General features: G+C 40.3%; 1 protein-coding gene across 2 annotated transcripts in view; it reads left to right on the top strand.

Annotated features, from left to right (window-relative positions):
- ELMO1 (engulfment and cell motility 1) overlaps positions 1-13724 on the top strand; it is a gene marked incomplete at both ends in the record, with an annotated part of 563076 nt that overhangs the window by 106394 nt on the left and 442958 nt on the right. Inside the window, 4 exons of one of the 2 annotated variants that reach the window (XM_080701947.1) lie at positions 981-1059; positions 6325-6369; positions 7369-7419; positions 12764-12886. In XM_080701947.1, the coding sequence (XP_080558073.1) occupies positions 981-1059; positions 6325-6369; positions 7369-7419; positions 12764-12886 (298 nt within the window). The remainder of the gene's footprint in view (positions 1-980; positions 1060-6324; positions 6370-7368; positions 7420-12763; positions 12887-13724) is intronic. The other variant, XM_080701948.1, reaches the window with a different exon arrangement.

Genomic DNA, 13724 nt, shown 5'->3' with positions numbered 1-13724 from the left:
TGTTCTTTCGTTTGCCTTGAGTCCTTCTCATTTACTACTTACCATATAGTTTACTTTAGATTTTTGCTTCATTTGGAATTTCTGATTCCTTTCCAGTGAAAAGAAAGTTTATAGACATAAATACATATTGATCTTGCTATTAAAAATTTCAGTTTGGGCCGGGCGTGGTGGCGCACGCTTATAATCCCCGCACTTGGGAGGCAGAGACAGGAGGATAGCGCAGGTTCGAAGTCAGCCGCGCGCGCTGGCTTAGGAGACCCTGTTTCCAAATTAAAAAAATGTAAAAATAGGTCTGGGAGTGTAGCCCGGAGGTAGAAGGGCTTCCAGGAACCCCAGTACCACCAAAAAAAAAAAAAAAAAAAAAATTCTGTTTGGAAAGAGACCTTTAGATTATATAATACCACTGCCATGATAACAAAATAGTCTTCTTTAAAAAAGACCACGAAGACTTCTACAAGTACTCTCTGATATGTATATAATGCACCAGACAAAAAAATCACATACACATACACATACACACAGGAATACACACACACACACACACACACACACACACACACACACAATTACTATGACTGACTACATCCCCTGCGTCCATGTTATTTATCTATCTATCTACTTATTTATTTTTTGAGGTGGTTTGGATTGAAATCAGGACAAAACATGTACTAGGAAAGTACTCTACCACTGAGTCACATCCTCAGACCCTGGGATCATCCCTTTAATCCTAATAGAGGAGAAGCAAGGGAAAGCCAACTAGCTGCCTACATTTCTGGATGATCTCCACTGTTTAGCTAGTAATAGCCATTGTGCACCTACTCTGTTTCCAGTTTTGTGATCATTAAAATATATTATCAGTGCTAAACATAATGTCTGGCTCTGCCTTTGTCTCTCAGCTTTGGTAGAAGAGCGTGCATGTTGATGTCTGACTTGTGGCCAGATTTTTCTGACTTGCCATGTTATGTTGTGTATCTTTACAGAACAGATCAGGAAATTCAAACCTATACTATCGCTGTTATTAATGCACTTTTCCTGAAGGCCCCTGATGAGCGAAGGCAGGTGAGTCGCATTTGTTTACTCTTAAGTCTGTGACAGGGCAGATGCCGTCTCCCTCCTGTCTCCCATGAGAGGATCCTTGGTCTGCTCTGCGCCTCCCCCTCTAGGTGGCTTGCTCTAGAGCAGCTGTGCCCTGCACCTTGGTGGAAGCTGGGGAGGAGATGGACACTGGAGCCCTGGACTGATGAAGAATGCTAGGAGTACTGTGCCTGGAGAACTCTTTCATGAGATGTAATTTAGTGCAGTGGCTCAAAGCATGCAGTGGTGGGATGGCGCCTTCTGCTGTTGTGCAGGCAGGTCAGACAGACCTGTTGTCCTCCGTCATGTTATCGCAAGCTCATTGGGGTGATGGAGGTGTTGTCTCCATTTTCTGGATGAGATAGCATGCTTTGCCCAGAGTGAAGGGAGACAGGAAGTGAGAGGACAGGAGGAATAATAGATTACTGCCTCTGGTTGAAATAATTGTTCAAATGCCATAGAGGTTCTTTTCCCCTCTGCCATGTGTGGATGTGGCTAAGAGGATGAGTGTTCCATTTCCCTCCTCTGTGTAGAAAGAGGAGGGCCTCCCCCTCTTAAATGTACCAACAGGAAACCTATCCTTTGATAGTCTCTTTGGTCTATATGTTCTTTAGTTCTCTTTCAACTAGGGGAAGGACTGCTATAGAGGGGAATGTGGAAGAATTGGAATTTTTCTGTCTCAGAATTTAGCTCATACTTCAAAATATGCTCATGTTTTTTCTATCAATATAAAATATAATATGCTACCCCAATCACAATTCACTTCCTTTAAAACCTGGGTAGAAATAGAGATCTTTCAACCATTAAAAAGCCTGCTGGGGAGCTCCGTGACAACTGTCAATGAACTGTTTTAGAAGAGTATAGGAAGTGAAATTGCTACTGAAAGATTTGTCAAGAATCTTATTGCAGTTTCATTATTGTTTGTTTACAAGGATTTTACTTTATTTTATTTTTGTGGTACTGCGGGTGGAACCCAGGGGCTTTTCTACCCCTGGGCTATACTCCCAGACCTATTTTATACTTTATTTAGAAATAGGGTCTCGTTAAGTTGCCAAGAGCCTCACTCAGTAGCTGAGGCTGGCTTCAAACTGTGGGATCCTCTTGTCTCAGCCTCCCAAGCACTGGGATTACAAGTGTGCACCACCACGCCTGGCACAGATTTTAAATTTAGTGGTTAGATGTGAGGGGCTCTGTTTTACTTTCTGTTTGGAATCGTTTGTACATTCTGGGGGACTATGTTTGCAGTGTGTGGAATCACTTTATAGTTTTCTGTGAGTTGGATTTCAGTTGGCTAGAACCGGGAAGAGATGCTTGGCCTTCCAGAGCCTATGCTGGAGGTACTCAACCCAGGCTAGATTTTTAAAAGTGGCTTTGCAGGTCATGGGGGAGCTCTTCCTTTGATATTTGTACATAAATATTGAGCTCATGATAGCTCCCAGGCACTCTGGAAAATTGGCTGGCAGCTCTCAGTGGGCATGGTAGAACATGATCCCTCCACCAAACAGATCAAGAACATCTGGTCAAACCACATGGTCACTAAGTGTAGAGTATGGGCGTGAGGAGGGCTGTATTCTGGTCTGAACTCACGGGAATTTCCTAGAAGAGTTTAGGTAACAGGAAATGAAAGTTTATGCCTGCCCAAGGGCTGTAGTATTACTTGGATCTCTGCATCTAGCAATAATTAAGATGCTTAAGCCTAGCATAATATACCAAACACAGCTGTTACTATGTTGAATTGGAGTCTCTTGGCTATGGACAAATAGGAAATCAGTTAAATATTTGTAACTGACTTTGGGATATTGATAACAATGGAAATATAATAAAATACTAATATATCATCAAACTTAGACTATATGATTAAAGTATTTTTATATTTTTTATTTAATTTTTGTGGTACTGGGAATTGAACTCAGGGGCATTCTACCTCCAAACTACACCCCCAGCCCCATTTTTTAAATTTTTTATTCTTTTATTTGAAACAGAGTCTCACTAAGTTGCAGAGGGCTTCACAAGTAGATGAAGCTGGCTGAGAACCTTTGATCCTCCTTGTCTCAGCCTCCCAAATACTGGGATTACAAGCATGTGCCACCATGGCCGGCTTCGAATGTTGATTTATTTATTAATCATAAATATGGATTGCTAGGACACAGTCTGGCCATTTATTGCCATAATAGTAATAAGTCCGCACAAAGAGTAGTCTAATACTCTGGATGTAGAACATTATCTCTTCCCCGCACGAATGAAGGGAAGAGGTACATCTAAGAAAACCACTTAAGAGAGCATATATAATTCATCAGAAATTTATACAGTATTATATGACTAATTAAGTCTTTGAAATAAAAGTCAAAGGTATTTGTTTGCCATGGAAAATTGATGTTAACATTATAAACCATTGAATTTAAGACTACTGTTCATCACAACAAAGGGAGTATTATAATTTTTAAATTAAAAAATTTAGTGAGTTATAAGAGCATTAAAATGGATCACAAGTTCATAATGAAGGGAAATATGTTTGCTTTTGCCTCCTGAATGTCAGCGGAGGTGTGTAAAACAAAAGATTAAGCTAATCTATAACACCTGGGTTACTATAGATTCTAATAATAGCTCCAAGTATATATCTTAGTCCAGACTCTATGTTATAAGTAAAATAAAGCTTCAGCTGGGCCAATTTTGACATTGACATTATTTATTGGCATATATTCTGAAAAAAAGTTCTAAAAATTTTTCGGTAATTAGGAAAATCTATCAAACTTTGCCATTGATAATAGTATTGTCAAGAATCTGCTATGTACCATGCATGGTGTTCAGTGTTTCATACTTTGTCATTTTATTTAATTCTCTTCTTAAGAGAAAGCTGCATTATTTCTGTTTTACAAATGAGTACATTAAGACTGCAAGGGAGTAAGGAACTTGACCAGATGATGGAGCTGGTAAGAACTAGAGTTAGAAACCCATGCTTCTCCTTGTTTTTACTTGCAAAGAATCCCATCAAATGCCAACCAGGCAGGTGTTACCCACAGAATTCTCTTGTATTTGCCAACTAAACACCTCCTAGGAGCCTATAGAACAGCAGGCTTCTTGTTCCTAGTAGATTAAACTGTATCCTAAATATATATTGGATTTATAGATCTCCTTGTTTCGTTGTTTGTTCTAAACCTACTTTAGTTAAATACTTTCAGTTATTTCAGTTTCTTTTTCTGACTTGTGAGCACTCACATTTATAGGATTTCATTATTTCCAAAATGTTTATAGTGAATTTGGAATAATTTAAAGCATTCATCTTATTTCTGCTTGGGCCTCCCTCAGGGTTATAGCTGTCCTTTCCTGTTACTGTGGTAGAATGTTCTCCCTTCCCCTGCGTGAATGAAGGGAAGAGCTACAGATTTGAAGGGGAAGGGGCTGCTCTTAGGAGGGCAAATGGATCGTTTTCCTTGCAATGACTTGCCACTATTCAGTTTGTTATTTTTATGGCAAATATGTTGGTAAGAGCCCTTCCAAATTTCTCTACAGATATAGATGATTTTTATCAGCACTGTTTGGGGGTATTTAGTTAAAAGACTGGTAGAGCTGTACATGGTGGCACATGCTTGTAATGAAACCCTGTTTCAAAGTAAAAAAAAAAAAATAGGGCTGAGGGTGTAGCTTGGAGGTAGAATGCCCTTGGGTTCAATCCCCAGTACTGTAAAAAAAAAATAAAAAATAAAAAAAATTTGATAAAAAAAATCACAAAAGGGAAAGAAGTCAGTAAGATTCCCTTAATTGCATTTTCAGAAAGCAACCCTTTCTGTTGCAGCCCTCTTGATTTTTCTGGGCTGCTTCATGCCTTGTTCTTAGCAGATACTTTTTTGTATGTATCACTTTCACCAAAGGGAAACATAGGATGTGAACTGTTTTTATTTTATTTATTTATTTATTTATTTATTTATTATTTTTGTAAATATTTAATTCCTTTATCAAAACATTATTATTAAGCAAATTAAATATTAAGCAGTAAAATGACTTTAGGGTATAGTCATGAACAATTAGATGAAACTCTAAACCTCCTCAGACTTTCAAGTATAAAGGTACAGACAACTGTTTTTAAGCCGAGTGTGGTGGCACATGCTTCTAATCCAGCACTTGGGAGGCTGAGACAGGAAGATCGCACAGGTTCAAAGCCAGCCTCAGCTACCTAGTGAGGCTCTCAGCAACTTAGTGAAACCCTGTTTCCAAATAAAGTATAAAATAGGTCAGGGAGTATAGTCCGGAGGTAGAGAAGCCCCTGGGTTTCATTCCCAGTACCACCCCCCCAAAAAAATTACTGCTTTTAAACCTAAAAAATGTGGATATCTTTCAATGTTGGTATATCTATATCCATATTTATAGCTATGTATACTTTTATATCTTTAATGTTATAAAACATCCCCCATGGATCCTCATTTTTATTTAAGCAATTCCCTAATATTAGACAAAAGTACTCATAATGTAGACAAGAATATTTCTTTTTTTTCTCTGATAAAATTTCTGTTTCTTAAGAGAATAGTATAAAATATTAATTTGTTCTTCTACCAAACTTTATTGTCGACTCTGTGTGGAATACAAAGAAGAACAAGACATTCTCTGTTCCCATGAGGAGCTTCCTGGCCTTACTTAGAAGTCTATTTAATATTGTAAACAGATAATTAATAATTACTCTGGTAGATATTAGAAATACACTGTCCCTTCCACCTTACTTTAAACGTTTATAAACTGACAAGCTAAAATGGCAAAGAGAAGAATATTTTGCCTCCTCTTTTTTCTGTTTGAGTGACCATCAAGCACTACTTTCATTTTATAAAAGAAATGTGTAAAACTTACAAAAAACTAATTAAGAGAGTTTTAGGATCCTGTGGGCCTTTTGTTTGTCATCTGTTCCAAGAAAATAAAAATAAAAAAACAAAATCAATGATCCATTCTACTTAAACTGGGAAGGAAGTGCTGCTTTCCTGGTAGTGTGGATGGGCAAGTTTCTTGTTCCCGTTCAGATTGCTTCTACATTTCCATTGCTCTTGCTTCCTGATTCTTGAGAGCATGGAAGAAGACCTGGCTTTGGATTTTGACTTGACTGCCATCAGCCCTTTCTAATCACCTGATAGGATTTCCTCACTTTTTAGTACAGTGGGTCAGCAGGATGTTATTTAAAGCTGCCAACCTCTAACAGAGTGCTCTGAATTTCCATCCTTTCTTCTCTCCTGCTCGCTTTCCTTTCTGTGGTGGCGATGACGCCGTTAGGTTGATGTAGAGAGCAATGTTGACATCCTTGATTGTCCTCTGACTGTAAGTCACCCATGTTCCCCTTGTTGGCCTAAGTAAAGGGGCCTGCCCCCACTCTGCTCCTGCGCACCCTGCCTGTGTGTCCCTTTGGAGTTCCTCCCCGTGCTCTTGGCTCTCCTGGCTTTATGCAAATTTATTTAACCTTGGTAGAATTCACATTTGTGTTTTTAAATTGTAGCTTAGTTTCTTCTCTACTCAGTAAGAGTAGCAACATCAAAAATATACTTCCCACTGAAAAACAACTTGTTTAAGTGTCTTCCTGAATATGAGCAGTATTTCTACTTTTCCAAAGTATACTCTGAAGCTGGGCTTGGCTAGATTTTTTTTTTATTATCTACTTGTTTATATTTATAAAGGGAGCCTGCAGATCATTTATTTAATTCACTCATGTCCAAGTCCTCTATACCAGTTATCAAATACCAGAGGAGAAATCATAGCCTGCAGGTATGATCCCTAGCAGAGCAGGAGCCAGGCATGAGCTCCAGAGCTCAACATCTGCACAGATGTTTGTCCTTTCCAGTCCTGGGATACTCATTCTTTAATTTTGCACCAATTGAAATGAATTGGTGCTTGGAAGATTTGGTCTTTAAAGAGATGGTACTCTAATGTTGGAATGTTTCTGCAGGAGGCATGTGCTACCTAGTCCAAACTCAGCACATCGGTATTCTAATAAACAATGAGCCTTTCTCATGGAGAACTATTACCATCATTTGGTTGGAGTGTTGGATTTTTTTTGGCACTCGCCTTTATCTAGAGGAAAGAAATTCCCAAAAAAACCACAGGTGCCAGACTTTCTCCCCTTTGTTTTTGGACCTGGCTTTTATAATCTGAATGGAACATCCTCCCCTAAATAATATTGCTGCCTGTTGAAGTTCACCATTTCTGAAGAAATACTGCTGATATACAGTTAATGAAGCACACCTCAGGATAAAGTCATTTTGGCCATGTCAAATTTTGTCTTTCTAACCTCAGCCTTTGTGCGGGTGTGTTTTTCATCCACAGGAGATGGCAAATATTTTGGCTCAGAAGCAGCTGCGTTCCATCATTTTAACTGTGAGTATCCATGTTCTATGGCCACTTTGTTGGGGGGGTTAGCCTGGTTCACTTACATGTGTCCTCTTTGGGCTTGCAGGTTGTGGTTTGTATTATAACTTGACATAATGGATAAACAGCAAGAACTATAAAGGAGGGGGAACGATCCCTTTGAAATTGGAAGACATAAGACTTTTCCACAAGAATTGCCTTGTGTGATAGAAGAGAGCAGTCTATGAACCTTCTGTGGGAAGTAAAAGAAGTAGTATCTCTATCAGTGCACCACATATATTATTTTTGTGGGACAAGTGATTGAACTCAGGATCACTCTACCATTGAAATGTATTCCTAGCCTTTTAATTTTTAATTTGAGACAGAGTCTTATTAAGTTGACCAGGATGGCCTCAAACTTGCAATACCCCTGCCTCAGCCTCCTTAGTTTCTGGGATAAACAATAGCTAATAACTTTTCAGTGAAAAAATATTAAGGGGCTACATGGCTTAAAATGTCCACCAATATTAACTTTTACTGATTTTACTGAGAAAAGTAGATGGAAAATATATCAGGGCCTGAGAGAAGTCCTGAAATTTTGGCCATCATTGTCTTAGCCTGCTTACAAGAAGAAGGAAGGAAGGTGCATATGACAGCCATCATTCAATGCAGTGCAAAAGTGACCTGAAACTTCAGGGGAAAAAGCCCTAAATATCACATAGTTCATGTTAATAGCTAAGCCAAAGAGCAAGATTTCCTGAGGCCATACCAAATACTAGGTAGTAACAGGCTTGCTACATAAAATGAGAGAGAGAGAGAGAGAGAGAGAGAGAGAGAGAGAGAGAGAGAGAGAAAGAAAGAAGAGAAGGGAAGGGAAGGGAAGGGAAGGGAAGGGAAGGGGAGGGGAGGGGAGGGGAGGGGAGAGGAGAGGAGAGGAGAGGAGAGGAGAGGAGAGGAGAGGAGGAGGAGGAGGAGGAGGAAGAAGAAGAAGAAGAAGAAGAAGAAGAAGAAGAAGAAGAAGAAGAAGAAGAGGGGGAGGAGGAGGAGGAGGAGGAGGAGGAGGAGGAGGAAGATGGAGAGAGAGATCAAGAAGAATAAGAATAGGAGGAGGAGAGGGAGGGAGAGAAAGAGGAAGAAGGAGGAGGAGAAGAAGGAAGGAAGGAAAGGAAGGAAGGGACAAAAGAAGGGAGGAAGGTATTTCTTACAATGTAATTCCAAGGAGAAGTTCAGCAGCTTAGAATTCTCTCTCTCTCTCTCTCTCTCACACACACACACACACACACACACACACACACACACACACACAGGTTTAAAATGTTTTACTATTTTTTACTTATGACAGAGGCAACAGATAACTCATTGCCATTGTCAAGAAGAGTTTGCCACCTATACTTCTCCAAAGCAGTAGGGACATGCCACATCATGGGTAGGTGGGGGGGGGGGGTTAATAATAGGAAGCCAGGCTGGTCAGGAGGCAGGGAGAGACAGAGGAAAACACAGTCAAGACCCTTTATTGTGGTTTTCTAAGAAAGGAATTTATGAGGTCATAGAGTTTGTTAAGCAAATTTTGGATTGGGTAGTCTGAATAATTTCACTGGACCATGGAGTTTATGGCTGTCTCAAGTTGTCTGGGATAAGCCCTAGGTGATTAGAAGGATGGTGGCCTGGATCTCAGCTTGTTCACCTATGAAAGGAGTCATTTGTTATCGCTAGAAATTGGCTAATTCTTGGAGCAGAAGTCTTCCTGGGGGTCAGCAAGTTTCCCTCTATCAAAATACCAGAAATTATGCATGGCTAACACACACACACACACACACACACACACACACACACACCTCTTCTCTCTTTCTCTCTCTCTCATATGCAAGGAAACTATTAAAAATTAGAACCTTTCTGAAGGAGGAGGAATTAAGTATTCTAAAATCTAAAGCCAATGGCAAGAACTTTTCTTTGTTCTTTTTTTACGTATGTGTGGTACTGAGGATTGAACCCAGGGGTATTCTACTTCTTAGCTACATCCCCAACCATATTTATTTTTATTTTTGTGGTACTAGAGGCTAAACCCAGGAGCATTCTACTTCTTAGCTATACCCCTAGGCCCTATGTTATTTCTATTTTAAAATACAGTTTCACTAGGTTGATGAGAGTCTTATTATTTTCTGAGGCTATTCTAGAACCTACAATACTCCTGTCTTAGCCTCCCAAGTATTGGGATTACAATCATGCACCACCATGCCTGTCTTTTAAAATATTTTTTTTACATTTGAAACAGGTTCTCACTAAGTTGCTGAGGCTGGTGGCCTTGAACCTGTAATCCTCCTGTTTCCGCCACACACGTACTAGAATTATAGGTATGTACCACCATGCCCAGTGGACTTTAATTTTTTATCAAGTTTGATTTTAAAGCATAAATAAATAAAATAGCAACAAATGCTGGCGAGGATGTGGGGAAAGTTGGTGGGAGTTCAAACTAGTTCAGCTGCTATGGAGATCAGTGTGGAGATTCCTTAGAAAACTGGGAATGGATCCACCATATGATCTGGCTATACCACTCCTTGGTACCTTTCCAATGTGGTTGAAATCAGAGAACTACAGTAACACATGCATACCCATGTTCATAGCAGCACAATTCATAATAGTCAAAATATGGAACCAACCTAGGTCTCCATCAACAGATCAATGGATTGCAAAATTATGAGAAATACACACAATGGAATACTAACTGAGCTATAAAGAAGGACAAAATCATGTCATTTGCAAGAAGATAGGAAGACCTGGAGCACATTATGTTAAGTGAGATCAGCTAAGCACAGAAAGAGAAGGGACATTATATTTTCTCTAATATGCCCAAACTAGGAACTCTTAGGAATACCAGAGATACTCCAGATAATGGAGGGGAAACCTTAGCCAAACTGAAATGGAAGGGTAGGAGATGAAGAAGGCTGAGGTTGATTAGAGGAGGAGCTATATTTGAATACGTGTAAAAGTATGAATGTAGCATGATTAACCTGGACACTCATTGTTGGGAGGGGAAGGGGAAGTGGGGGAAAGGGCACCAAGCACAATCTGAATGATGCCATTTTCAATATGATCCACATTAAAAAAAACTTTTCAGATATAGAACAACAGGAATCTAATTTTCATCATCAACTAGGATTCCTAGTTAAATAACTTTCCCTTACTCTGGAACTGAAATTAAAAAATATGTCTTGTAGAGCTCCTGCTAGATATTTTACATTGAATTATGATTTTGTAGAAAAAGCAGGATTCATAATATGTCATTTTTCCTATTGGCACTCAAAAATAGTAGAAGCTGTAATATTAAAATATAGTTCAGTAAAGGTATTGTGCCATAGGAAGCAAGTGAGGAGATGAAAAATTAGAAATGATGAATTAAGGTCTTAGCTTGTTTTCATATTACCTTGGTACATCAGTTAAGATTAGAATGTCCAGAGAAATAAGCAGTGGGAGTAATGGTAGCTACTCTGTCTCAAAGATCAATTTGTTTCAGTGCTACTTTTTTTTATGAGATATTGATGTCTGGAAGTTTAAGATTGCTCCTCTCCCTACCACTTGGAGTACAGATATTTTGGGGGGAGCTATTAATAAAATAGATTCCCAGGCACTCCAGGCAAGTTGTCCTGCAACTTAATACTCCTCTCTGAAGAGTGAATGCTGTGCAATGCTGTTTCCCCTACTTTCCATTGTCTAGTTTCCCTCTTCTCTGTTTTTGGTTCAGTAACTTTGAACTACTTATCTTCCTCTTCTTCTCTTCATTTCTTTATTCCCCCCCTCCTCTTCCTCCTCCTCCTTCTTTTAGTACTGGGAATTCAACCCAAGGATATTTTACACCCAGCCCTATTTTATTTTTTATTTTGAAACAGAGTCTCACTACATTGCAGAGGGCCTCACTGTGTCACTGAGGCTGGCCACAAACCTGCAGTCCATCTATCTCAGCCTTCCAGGTTCCACCACCAGGCCTGCCTGGATCCTTCCTTCTTTATCTGGCAGTTTCAGCATTGCGCTCACAGCCAGTGTGGAGACCCAGTGCACGCCAAAGTGTGGAGGTACCCAGGAAGCACCCAAGGACCCAGGCTGCCTTCGGTCCTGGCTATAAAATATTTTTTCCATATTGGGGAGATCTGGCATTAACAGAAGAATCACTTAGAAGTGAGTTTCTAAGCTGTCTACCCATAGCAACAAAGGAGTGTGAAGAGAAAGTACCCCTTCAGACAGCAAAACATGGCTGGGTGTAACACATTTGAAATCATGGGTTTCAACCACAGTGAACACTGGGTTGGCATTTTTATAGTACAAACAAGGACTCTGATGAGGATGTATATTGGGCCTGGGTAGTGGAAGGAGCATCAGCTGTTCTATTTCTGACCAAAACCCAGCTGTGGTAGTAGAGCCTCGTGTACCCAGCTCCCTGTCATCCCTATCATGCTCATTTTGCTTGTGGCCCTGTTTCTATGGGGAGAGGCCATTTTGGTTTTTGTTTACTTGTTACCCAATGAGCAAAGCAATTTAACAGCATTTGTTGATGGCACTGTGGTGGCAATGGGCCTGGTAGAATCCCCACAGTGAGTTCACTACAAATTAGATGAGTATTTTGCTGTTATGTGTTGCTTCTAAAACATTTAGAAGTGGGATCATCTGGCAGAGACAGTCCTGGGGTAAGATAATGGCAGAGTTGTTCATGAAAGGTAGGCACTGCTGGTCCCTCTGCTGCATACAAGAAATGTTTATGCTGTAGACATCCAGACATGTCTTTTAGACACTCTCATTTTGACTACAGCATCTCTGGAAGAGCCTTTACCCCTAAATTCCCTCCTGAACACAGTAGGCTATTTTCTGGATTCTAATAGGTTTTGACCTCAAGATCAGAAAATTTAGCTATATGTGGTGGCACACACCTGTAATCCCAGTACTTGGGAGGCTGAGTCAGGAGAATCACAGGTTCAAGGATAGCCTCAGCAACATAGGGAGATTCTTAGCAACCTAGTATGACTCTATTTCCAAACAAAACATAAGAAGGGCTGGGGGATGTAGCTCAGAGGTAGGCTGCCTCTGGATTCAATCCCCAGTAACACACACACACACACACACACACACACACACACACACACACACACACTCACTCACTGACACACTAATATTACTGGGTCCCGGAAAGTCAAGAAAAACTCTGAGGCCATGTGTACCCTGCTTTTTATTCTAAAGCGTGGTCCCCAATCTCCATCCCTATGTCTCCAAATGAAAACTGCAGAGGTTCTACTTGGCATAATGATGAGGGTTATCTTTTGTTGTTTATTTCTTCTTTCTTTCTTTGCTACTTTATTTTAAAAATATAATTTATAACCCATTTCTTTAGCATGTCATCAGAGCACAACGGGCCATTAACAATGAAATGGCCCACCAGCTGTATGTCCTCCAAGTGCTCACCTTTAACCTCCTGGAAGACAGGATGATGACCAAGATGGACCCTCAGGACCAGGTGGGTGCTCAGTGAACAGCCCTAAAAGCCATGGGAAGTCTTCTGAAGTGACCCTGAAGCTAGAAGTTTTAGATGATCACATGATTGCTTTATTGACATCTCAGAACTTATGTTCATAGATGTAAATTTTAGGTGAATCTATGATCAGAAGAAAAAAGTAAATTAATTTTTTATTAGGACATTTGCTTATTCTTTTGATGGACAAGAGAGTTTGATGTCCCATGGCCACAGACCTTGGCTCTTGGCTGCAGTGCTTTCAGTGGTCATAGCTTTGGGGTCAGATTCCCAGTCAACAAGGACTAAGGGTGGCTCTGTGTGGTATTGATTGTGCAGGTGAGAAGTGATTTCCATTCTTCACTGACCAGTGCCAAGGGTGGTTTCCTGTTAAACTTGATATCTGGGCTGGCAGTTTTGCTAGTTGGCTACTTGCTGTGATTCCCTGCTCGGTGGTTTCTGGTTGTTATTCATGAAAGGCTGTGTCTCCATCAAGAAGGATTTTGGAGAACTTTACTGTGTGAGGATAGAGTGAGAGGAAACATCTGGGAGCCTTGCCCCTGCCATAGCACATTTTAAACTTAAACAGCGCTGCAGCTTTGGAAAGGGAAACACTCATTAATGGCACGTGAGGGCTGATTTATTGCAGATGTGGAGTGTGTGCCTGCTGCAGTACTTTGTCCATGGCGCAGGGCCATGCTATTAACAGTGATGGAGAGACTTGGAGAGGCCTGATACTGTCTGTACATTTTTAGCTAGCCCAAGGGTGATCAGCTCAGGGAGATGCGACTGTCCTCTTACTACTGCTAGCGACAGGGAACAATGCGTCCTAATATGGGGCAAC

Source organism: Muscardinus avellanarius, assembly GCF_963383645.1.
Source record: "Muscardinus avellanarius genome assembly, chromosome: 9".
NCBI lineage: Eukaryota > Metazoa > Chordata > Mammalia > Rodentia > Gliridae > Muscardinus > Muscardinus avellanarius.
This window is presented reverse-complemented; position numbering and strand designations above follow the sequence as displayed.